General features: G+C 34.6%; 1 protein-coding gene across 1 annotated transcript; it reads left to right on the top strand.

Annotated features, from left to right (window-relative positions):
* Positions 1-762: 762 nt before the first annotated feature.
* LOC130814240 (U-box domain-containing protein 44-like) lies at positions 763-10,540 on the top strand. Its single transcript, XM_057680324.1, has 5 exons — positions 763-1,373; positions 3,276-4,064; positions 5,261-5,567; positions 5,859-6,323; positions 9,182-10,540. Exons 1-5 carry the CDS (start codon positions 942-944, stop codon positions 10,297-10,299), a joined length of 3,111 nt encoding a protein of 1,036 aa, XP_057536307.1. The 5' UTR covers positions 763-941; the 3' UTR covers positions 10,300-10,540.
* Positions 10,541-11,549: the final 1,009 nt, after the last annotated feature.

The raw sequence follows: 11,549 nt of genomic DNA on the forward strand, positions 1-11,549 counted from the left end.
TTAATGAAGGCTTACTAATTTTAACTTTTTATAATTTTTATTATTTATAATTAGAGATATGAACGTTTAAATTAGTATATTAAAAAATGTGAAAAAGTGAAATACGATTCACATTTTTAGAACAAAGGGAGTAATAACAATAAAATACAATGAGAAGTATGCATTTAAAAACTTACAAATAAAACAAAAATAAAATAATAAGTGAAATAAAGCCAAAGGAAAAAAAAAAATCTTATGCTCTAATTCAAAATTTACTATTTTAGGTGTAGATAAGTAAAACTTTAAAAGAAAAATTAAATCGCACTACACACATTCTATTTTCTTCAACCTTAATAGTTGTTTAACACAAGAATTAAAAGCTACAACATATCAATATCAATGACAGACTCAAAATGTCATTCAGTTTGAGGCAACTTATCCATGAAAGATTCAAAGTGTCATTCAATTTGAGGCCTCATTGATAAAAAAGTAATAAAAAGTTTTGTTTTGTTTTTTAAAAGTACGTGCTATTGTTAGTTATCATGTAAATCGAAAACAAATTAAACCAAAAATCATCTAAAAAACACTTTTTATGAGCAAATAGTGTTTGTTTGTTTGTGTTCATTTAAATGAAAGTAATGTTACTATTATAGAATTAAATCGAAAAAAGATTACAATATAGATTAATGACAAACAATTTTACAAATCACGGTGACTAGAAGTCTAGACTCTAGAACCCGCATGGGCACTTAACGCTAAGCCACAAAATAGACCGAAAAAGAGAAGACTATACTATGTAACTCAGTCAACGTTTGAGTCACTACTCCCTTTTCATTACTCAGTGTGAATCCTCAAATTTTTCTCTCCCTGACAAACTCAAAAAAACGCGGTATTTCCCGTTTTCCATCAATCACGCAAGCTCCCTAAGAGAGAAACTCAAATCCTTTCTCACCAATGTAAAAATGGCCGATAAATCTCCATTATCACCATCTGAAGCTATCAATCGCATTCTCGAACAAATCTGTGTCTTCTCCGACGACTCAATTCCATGGGAATCACCTCGTAGATTCACTGCTTACGCTATTAGACTTCAACGAATCGTTTCCAACATTCTTAGACTTTCTCCGGAGATCCTCGCTTCGCCGTCGGTGCTTACTTCTCTTAAAGGAATTTACGGTGATCTTGTTAAAGTTGCTGAAACGTTATCGGTTTATAGAGAGAGAAGTAAAATTTATGTACTTATTAATTGTCGTTCGCTGTGTTTCTCACTTCAAGAACGAACTACTGGAATTGGTGGTTGGCTTGCGTTGCTTGAAACTGGACTAAAGGATTTTCCTGATGTTAAGAAGAAAGTTTCCGATCTTTCTAGAGATATGAAACAAGCTCAGTTTACTGTATATTTTCTTTCTCTTTTATTTCTCGTTTTTTTTGATTTGATTTTTGTTGATTTGGTTTGATTAGTAATGTGAGAAACTTTCTTTTAAGCAACGCTGATGAGCTTTTTCGCGTGTATGAATGTGATCCAAGTAGGATTTTAGTATGAAATTGATGTGGTTTTTACTAGTATTTGCTAATTATGGCTGGCTATATACATTTGTGTCAAAATGTAATTTCATGTTCAAGTTAATTAAGCTTGTAAAGGTTCATTTTAATTTGCTGAAGATATTTTTCTAGCATATGAATGTGATTTTTGTTGATATTATTTGATTAATCAAGTGAGAAAAAATCTGTTAGTTATCGATTATGAGTTTGTTTTGAACTATTATTTGTTTTCTCATTAGCTAAGCTTGTAAAGGTTGATTGAATTTATGTTGACCAGGATTTTCTGCCGTCAAATTGATGTGTTTGGTTGAATATAGATTTGTTCTTGTTTTGTTTACTACGAATTTCCTCCTTAATTCTAAGGAAAGGAGAGAGTACTTTAAGCTATATACTTTGTCAATTATAGTTTATTTTTGTCATTAAATTAAGCTTGGAAATTATGAATGTGATTTTACAATTTAATTATTCGATTACTAGCTCATTTTTGTGATTTCTATAGAGTTGATGTGCATGGTATAATTTATAAACTACCCTATCCCACTTATTTTGCAACACTAGACCCAGACGGTCTAACATTGAAATCCAAAATGTGGCTGATTGATGGGACAAATGAGTATTAAATGTATTTTTTTTTTCATTATGCCAATGACATTAAGTGGACAAGAAAGGAACCTTACCCTTATGATAACAAATAGATTGTTAACAAAAATTATATGTAACTTTGCATTAATAAATGGTACACATGATTTGATGAAACTAGAATAATTGGAAAGTATTAAGTACACCTAGTGCACCAACAATGTTGTGCACAAATGTTGAAGTGATTCTTGTATCTCATTTAGGTCATCTTTTTTTCATCCATCTATCTTTTAAGTTATCAATTTTCTCTTTAGAGTAACGTTGTCGCTATTACTCGATTGGCCTATTCTTCATTAAATCTATCATTTGCTATCGTTTGAGTAACACCTTATTCACTGAATCAACCCATATTGTTGATAAAGTAACCCATTAGTCTCATTGAGTTTACCTTGAGTAATGGGTGTAAGTTAACATTATTGTACGCCTAATGTATGGAAACTTAGATAATTCAGTTCCGATTTTTGCTTATGAACTACTAGTGAGTGTCAAACTGTTTTCTCATTTAGTATGTCAATGCCAATGTTTTGCTTTTGCAAATTTATGGCTAGTGCCTCACCTGAAAGGATTTTATCTTTCAAAAATTAGGAAGAAGGAAAAATGAAATTTTGTTTGAACTATATTGTAAAGGAATAAGGGTTTGTCATTAGTCTTTCAACTTTGTAGTCTTTAAGTTAATCATAGATAAAATCAATATCATGACTCATGTATGGAAAACTGCCAAAAAATTTTGCTTATTTATTATTCACTTGTGCAAATCAATGATAGCTATCAACTTTATTTTTTTTCCTCTGACAAAGATATGACTTGATAGCTGATTGGTTTCAATTGAATATTCTCCCATTTTTTTCACCCCCCTACATTTTTGTGGAAAGATCAAAGGGACGTAGGCATAGGGATAGATGTAATGAAAAACTAATGAAATATTTGCTTTCTTTTTTACATGATTGTGTAATATCACTTCTGAAGTTTTTTTACATTATGCTAAATGTGCCTGTTATGACGGGAAATTATTGTATGACGTTGTAGGGTTGGAATTTGGTAAACCAAGTAGCTTTTTTAGGGGTTTGAGAATTTGAGTTAGAATAATGACTTTTATAAATGAAATGTTGGTTTAGGTGACCGAGAATGAAGAGAGAGTGTACTGCACACTGCAAAAAGAAGGGCAAGGACGGCCAACAACCAAACCAGTTCAAAGTGCGATAATTATGGATTTGGCTCGGGCATTAGGGATCGACTCTACTAACCATGCTGAGTTGATGGAGCTTGTTAAGCTCTCAAAGAATGATCTTGCTCGCTCAAATTCGGTATCTGAGAGGCGAATTGTCATGTCTTTGCAGAGAATTGTTGACAATTGGTTTGTTGAACCAAATATTTCAGCTTTAAGTTTAGATTTTGATAAGGAAGATGAATCTCAAATTTTGCCTTTCAAGAATTTTCTATGTCCTTTGACTAAGGAAGTTATGAAGGATCCTGTGGTTTTGGAGTCAGGGCAGACTTATGAGCGAACTGCTATTGATTATTGGTTTCAACGCTGCTTGGAGGATGGTCGGGATCCTACATGCCCGGTTACGGGTAACGTGCTGAGTTCATTAGAACAGAAACCAAACATTGGTTTAGCCGGAGCTATTGACGAGTGGGTAAATAGAAATGTTGACATTCAAATTAACTCAGCTGTGAAACATCTGAGCAATGATCCACCATCTCTAGATTGTATTGAACAAGTTTTGGATAGTATTTATAAGATATCTGAAGAGCATCAATCTAGCCGATATAAAGTTAGGAATAATGGTGTTGTCGTTTTAGTAATTAATCTTCTCAAGAAGTGCTCTAAGAGCCTCAGCTCTACAATGAAAACCAAGGTGCTTATGGTTTTACTTAGTATGGCAAAGGATAAAGATAGCAAGGTGAGTGCATACTCTTTCATTCTTGCAATGCTCCTTTTCATGTTCTTTTACGGCTTTTTCTTACTATAGATGTAGGTATGGATGATGCACTAATTTTTATGGGCAAACTCTTTGGAATCTTTTGGTTGACTGGGTTTTTGAAGGGAATTCTTAGGACTTGTGCTTTTGAATAAGAAAGAAACTTTGTAAAGTGTTCTTAATCTCACTGCACTCTTGGTGGATTCTTGTGGTTGCTGGTTACCTTTGGAATTTTACTTTAATGAAGCTATTTTAGGCCTAAAAGATCTGCGCTGTTTGATTTGGCTCTCTTTAATCTCAGTAGTTCTAGTATGATTTAGTAGTCATGTAAAAATATATTGAAAACTTTTCTTTAAGTTGATTTGTAGAAGTTGATTTCTAGCCTTTAGGTACTATTTGAGAAGGGTTTTTGACTTTAAGTTCTGAATTTTCTTTTTTACCAAACCTTCATCTTTGAGTACTTTGTCATGATGCCCCACCCCAAGACTATTTGGTGCGTTAAACATGGATGCTTGGGCAGTATTTCTAAAAAATAATTACAGAACCCAAGGGAACTTGATGCATGAGTTTCGAATTGTTTTAAAACTTTAGAGTCATCTCACATTACTCAGTTGAAACTTAACCAATCTGTCATATATTTCTAAGAGCTAAAAAGAATGCTTAGTCCAGAGTTCTGAAATAGGATACAAGTCCCCGCTGCATTATATTATATGACGCTGATGTATTATTATCCATTTATTTTTTTAAAGAGATTTAGCCAGCATCATAGAGATATTTAAGTTCACCTGTTAAGTGCATCTTTTTTTTATTTTTTTTTATTTTGACTCTTTAGATGCTTTTTAAGTTGTATTCCCATGGGCAAACTAGCCTCTTCTCTTTCCTTTTTTTTTTTTGTGTGTGTCTAATTTGACGTATTCTCTCCTTCTTGCAAATGGTGTCATGTGTTTGTGGTCCTAGTGGAGATGACATACGTTTATGCTTATTATAAATTTCATACGTCAGATTTTGACTTATTTTTTGCCATAACCTTACTGTAATTACAGATTGACTGTTTAATCACTTTCTCTCTGCTCGTCCTCTCTCTTTTTCGATAGATAATTCTGAAGTTCTTATATAAATATTGTCCTCATTAGTTTTAATGTCTCGTTTTTGACTTCTAGTTAATGTATAAATTCCAGAATATTATGATTGGAGAAGGCGTTACAAAATTGGCAATAAGTAGTCTCGTTGGGATAACGGAGAACGAGAGAGAAACTGGCCTGAGGTTGCTGTTAGAATTCTCGCGTAATGAAGAATATTGTTCTAAAATTGCATCTGAGAAAGGTGCATTTCTTCTTCTTTCCAGCTTGGCGGAGAATTTGGAGTATCCAGTTTTGTCCAATTTAGCAGAGGATGTGCTAAAACGTTTAGAAGTAAATGATGATAATGTAGAACAGATGGCTGCTGCTGGACGATTTGAACCTTTACTTAGCCGGCTTTGTGAAGGTGAGTTATTGTGAAATCTTACTTGTCCGTACATATTTATTTACATACTAATTGCTGCATAGGAGGTGCTTTTTTCTCCGTGCCTCATGGTGCCAATTCAGTGCACCTAAACTTGGCCCCACACCCTATCTATCTTGACTGCTTTTTGCTTCTGTTTACAATGTATTACTAGATGGGTTTCATTCAAACATTCCATCATTCCATAAGGGTTAATCCTACTGCCTATAGTTTATGACAGCTATTCTGTGTATTCGATCATGTTATCAAATATCATTGTGTTCATGATTGCAGGTTCCCGCAGCATCCAAATAGAGATGACATCATTGTTGGGGAAGATGACTTTGACAAAGGGTAATAAAGAACAAATTGCAAGGCGAAGTGCAAAAGTGCTCGTTGAAATGCTGTGTAAACCTGAAACTCGAACAGGAAGTCTTCATGCTTTGTGCAACCTTTCATCTTTGGACGACAATGCAACTGTTCTTGTTGAAGCGTTTATACTTCCTGCTGTCATAGACATTATCCTTGTATCTCAGGATGCCCTTCCAGAGCAGAAAGAGATGGCCTCTGAAATTATTGCCAATATTGTGTCTAATACAGGTCACTGGGAATTGGCTGAAGTTGACAAGGAAGGACATACTATGCTTTCGTCCTTCATTGTCTCTCACCTGGTGCAACTCTTAGCTCAAGTAACCTCTAAATGCCAAGTGTCTGTCCTTTCTATACTCTATGGAATTGTTTCTTCTCCCAAGGCATCTGGTAAGTTCCTCCTGACTTCTTATTTATGCACTGTTTTCATATTTCTTTTAGCATGAGATGTACAAGTTGTTTTAGATCATATTCTATGTTTGGAAAGAAAATTCTCTACGAAATGTTCAAATCCCTGCCCATATTATGGTGTTTTGGCTTCTTGAATTCTGCTTGGATTTTCATGTCTTATGCAATATTTTGTGCGTTGTTTTATTTCAAAATAATTTTCAAACTTGCATTGTGCGTCCCCCTCTTTTGATTTCTGAGCAGTTTATGGAGAGTTATTGCTACACTGACATTGTTTTGTTCAAATGATATATAAGAATAGAATGGTGTAATGTATTTAGCTAAACACATGTTATGAGACTTGTCCCACATTGGTTGTGTAGGAAATCCATAAGGTGTTTATAAATTGAACGGACTCTCATGCCTGCTAATCTAGTTTGTGTAACGATGGTGCAAGAGCCGACTCGGTATGGTGGCTTAGGTAAAGGTGTAATGCCAACAACAACCAATATAGACCTAACCAATGAGGATTTTATAAACACCTTACGGTTTTACCAGATAGGCGAGTCTTTTCACTCTTTTGGCATGAGCTATCCTGTTTGATCTAAAAAAGAATGGAGTAACTTCAACCTAATTTAATTTTTTCCCAGAATGTTTGGTTCATTATTACTCACTAGACCGTTTTATGTTTTCACAATTCATTATTTTTTCCATGATGATATGAAGATTTTTGGAATCTTATGATTTAAATTTTCCTTACGAACTGAAATCACAGAAAACTACTGCTAGTTTCCCTAGAATTTATAAAGGCTAGCTCTCTCTCAAACTATAACCTAAACTAAATAAATTTTCTCAATTCATTTGTTGATCTTTTTCATGTCCATTTTTGATGGAGCCATAGATCTATAATGCTTTGGTTTTGGTTTATAACAAAGCAAACTGGCTCTTCAAATATATTTTTTGCCCTTTATATATGTGAAATTGCAAATTTGTTTGCAATCAAGGTTCAATTGGAAATAATTTCTTTGTGATGTGCACATCTGACCCTGCCTAGGTTTGTCGACGCTTAACGACACTGGTAATGCAATGTTGTTGCTATCATGATCCTTTCTCTGCGTTCTTTCCTGTTTTTATACATTACATGGCTCCCTTCTTTACCTTCTTAATTGCTTCCCTAATCTTTTCCTACTAGTATCTTATAGCTATAAAATAGTGCTCTACCGATAATACCCTTCCCACTGGGAAGCTCATACAATCTTTATGTAGTCTTAAGTGCTACTTGTAAATGGATTTTCAGCAGAACTAAGTGATGCAAGGAGTGAATATTTAAGGTCTTATTGTCAGCATGTCTCTTAGTCTCTTTTGCTATTTTCTCTCTTCAAATGTACCTCATATCGTCGTCATTTTTTCACTCACCAAGACACCATTTTTAGCCATATATAAATGTATTCAATACCATCACCACTAAATCTGGCTATGATGATGCTCGATTCAGCTCCTTCCTCGGCCATTCTACTTGAGAAGGTTGTCTCTTCTCCGGCTTCTCAAAACGAAGTTGAAAATGGGTGTTAAGGCTGCTTGGGTGATACGGAACCGTACCAACAGTAGGGTTTGTATGTAAAAGTTTGACGCTTTATGAGATTTTCACCAAGGGTGCTTTGAGTAGCGGTTCGAAAGTAGGGCATTTTGGTTTAAAAGGCGGGACTTTGGTTTGGTTTGATGGTTTGAAATTGAGGATTCAGTTGGGATGATATTTTGCCATATGGAATTAAATTCAACTTATTGTGAATTTAAGATAGGATAGATGAGGAAAGAATAAGAGTAAAAAAAGAAAAGATTTTTTTTTGATGGGAAAGGGGGATTGTGTATGGAAGAGGGAAGAATTTGGATTTAATGATTTTGAAGTAAGAAAATATAATAAAAAATAAGAAAGATGAATCTTAGCTAATCTAGAAGTTTGACAAAGATAAGAAGAAAGATATAATATGATGTCTGACGTGTGGAAGAGAAGAAAATTCAGATTGATTGTCTATCAGAATTTCGAAAGAGATATGATCGAATTATATTTTACTACATTTGAAAACTTAAAATCTTTTTCTTGTAAGCCAAATATTCGAAAGTGGTTTATCATTTAATAATGTAATGTTGATTATTTGGAAGATAGTCTTGTTGAAAATACTTCACATGTGAGACAAGATCCCAAATCGATAAAATAGTGAGTAGTGGACTTGCATATATATTAGATGAGCAAATACTTCACATGAACCTCAACAATCGTATCTACAAGTCAAAACTCTTGACCCGTGGGTTTGTGGTAAACAATAGTGAGCCCACGGGTGTCCCGTGTCCACACTGTGAGATTATGTGATGAATTGTTACGGCGTAATGTCTTTTGAGCTGATTTCGTGGTGTTTGTTTTATAGTAAGCTTGAAAATAGGGGAGTAAAATGGTGATGGGCGGTTGTCATAGAGGGGCAGCCATTGGGAAAGGTGAGAGAGGTGACCGTGTTGGGTGAGTAATTGTTCCAGTTTAAGCTTTTCAAGTTACTCTCAAATAATGGAATCTGAAAACAGTGGAAGGTTGGAGGTAACATATAAGGCTTCAAATGGGATTTTATCGATAAATTTATCAATTAGCTTTTTCAAAATGGGAAGAGTTTTCTTTTTACAGTTCTTCATGAAATTTAACCAAGTGAAACTGAATGCCTTTATTATTCAGATAAGCATATGTTAGCATTGGTGCAAAGGGTGGAAATAAAATGGATTATTGAATTATAAATAAGTCATGCATTTTCTGTTTTGTGTACTATGCCAGTACATGGATGCTCAGAAATCCACTAACAAATTTGTTTGTGTATCAGAGCAGGTAGCAACCGATATTAGATCTGGGGATGTCATAAAAACCATAATGAAATATCTTGAACACCCTGCAATTGAATGTAGAATCTGTGCTCTGAAACTTATGAGGATACTGTCTGAAAGTGGTTCGGGCAGAGAATTAATTGATGAGTTCAGGCAGCAGAACAAAATCACCCTTTTAAAAGAAAAATTATTGGATGATGGATCCCGAAATAGTGAGCGATCTGACGCTGCTTGTATTCTTGCAAACCTTCCCTTGTCATATGCTGAAGTGAAGACAGTTCTAGGAGCTACTTTCCTGAAATGGACAGTTACAACTCTTAAAGAACATCAGCGCAGCCACAATGGGAGAACTTCAAGGTCACCATCTAGTATGCTAGAAGGGCTCCTTGGTCTTCTACTTCACTTTGCTCGGAATATAGACTCACAGATGCTTGTTTGGATCAAGGAACATCACCTCAATGCAATCTTCTGTGAGCATTTGAGTTTTCTTTCACAACCAAGATGTAAAGAGCTGGCTATCCTAGGGTTGCGATACTTGTCGGAATATGCGAGACTACTTGATGCTGACGGAGAATTAGATCTGTTTCCGCCACAAGGATTGTGTTCACCCATGGTATTCATTTGTGGCAGAGGACCTCCCGAATTCTCGACATGTCCAATACATAATTCTCCCTGTGAGGAACACAGTGAATTGTGTTTGCTCAAGAGTGATTGCATCAAACCCCTGGTTGATCTAGTCTCAGATGAGCAAACTGATGTTCAAATTGCCGCTGTTGAGGCTCTATCCTCACTTATCCCAGAAACTTCCCTTAATTTCAGGCGCGCTGCAGATGAACTCGATCGCCTTGGTGTTGTAGATGCAGTAGTTAATCTTTTCATAGAAGTTAGGCCTGGAGTGCTTCAAGAAAAGGTAATATGGATGATTGAGAGACTCTTAAGGGCAGAAAGCATAAGCCAAAAACACGCACTTAATCAGACTTTGGTTCAGGCATTAGGGGAAGCCTTAAAGCTCGGAAACGCAAACACAAAAATAATTGCTCAAGATGCTCTAACTAACTTGAAACAGTTATCTGGGGCTAGTGGGAAAATCTCCGGTCCGATGCGTGCTTGGAGGTAGGTTTTCTCACTTCATCACTGTATTGCTTCTATCTTGTATTTTTGACATTAACTTGTGGGTGTATATTAGTGAAACCCACAGCTTCTTGTATATTTCACTAATTGTAGTCTGTACATAATGTAAATTGTAATAGTAGAAATCTGTTGATGTACTGTTGTTTTCTTTCATGTATCAATGTGGCTTCCTTTCTGTTTTATACACTTATCAACTTTTTTTTATATGAATGTGGTTTTCTTGGTATCTGTTATCAGCTTCTTTCAGTTTCAGGTGACATTGGCTCGTCCGTGAGCCGCTCACAAGCGGCTCACATAAGAGAACGACTAATTCTTCCTCCATCCTTAATCCTTATTAATTTGCCATTGATCATCAGTGGATAGTAAATTTACAAGGATGAAGGGAGTAATATATTAGCTCTCATGGGCACTCGTTTGTGAGGCGACTTACATGGCAAATAGTAGTATTTCTTGACACAGTAATACTTAGTTTGAAAAATATTATTTTGTAATCATCTACTTCGTACCACTCTGTCCCCACTATTGTTCCCCAGTAGTTTTTGGTACGATGATTAAGAAATAAGAGAAAATATAGAGTAAAAATAGTGGAGTAATATTCAAAAATATAATTGAAATAAATTTATTAAGGCGAACCAAAATATAAAACGGGGCAAATTGAGTGAGATAAATGATTATTTATATTTTCTTTTGACACTGTGATATTCTTATTTATTTTGCTCTTAAATAACTAGTAAACATGGGTTTAGTTTATTAAATTAAGTTTAACTTAATAAAATTATTGATTTTAGTTCATATATGACTTATCCATGGAAAAAGAAAAACAAATTTTAGCAGTCTTATATAAGATTCTCTCACCATGAGACGAACACATATAGTTAGTCAATTTTTCTAATTGTTCTCTTTAACGTTGTGAGTGATCGTTCTAAAATTATAAATAATCACTTTAAAACTATAAAAAAAAACTACGTGGTCACATTATTAGTTTCACTTGTTCCACAATTTGTGAAACTATTTTAGCAGGTGTATTACTTTTTACTTGTATTATGATTATGTACTCCATAATTAATTAGTAAACAAAAAAGCTTAAGCCAGAAATAATTGATCCAGGCCCTACCAAAAAAAACAAAGGGGACAACTACCTGTTGCACAATTCTAATTAAATGTGGTACTTCACTACACTCTACAAGCCCTGGAAACTGCAAAATTTACCACTGCTAACAAATTCCCCACAAAAAT

Source organism: Amaranthus tricolor, chromosome 5 (assembly GCF_026212465.1).
Source record: "Amaranthus tricolor cultivar Red isolate AtriRed21 chromosome 5, ASM2621246v1, whole genome shotgun sequence".
Classification (NCBI taxonomy): domain Eukaryota; kingdom Viridiplantae; phylum Streptophyta; class Magnoliopsida; order Caryophyllales; family Amaranthaceae; genus Amaranthus; species Amaranthus tricolor.

Coding starts and splice junctions, on each gene's coding strand:
- LOC130814240 (XM_057680324.1), top strand. CDS start 942: ATGGCCGATAAATCTCCATTATCACCATCTGAAGCTATCAATCGCATT. Junction 4,065..5,260: donor CAAAGGATAAAGATAGCAAG/GTGAGTGCATAC, acceptor TATAAATTCCAG/AATATTATGATTGGAGAAGG. Junction 5,568..5,858: donor ACTTAGCCGGCTTTGTGAAG/GTGAGTTATTGT, acceptor TCATGATTGCAG/GTTCCCGCAGCATCCAAATA.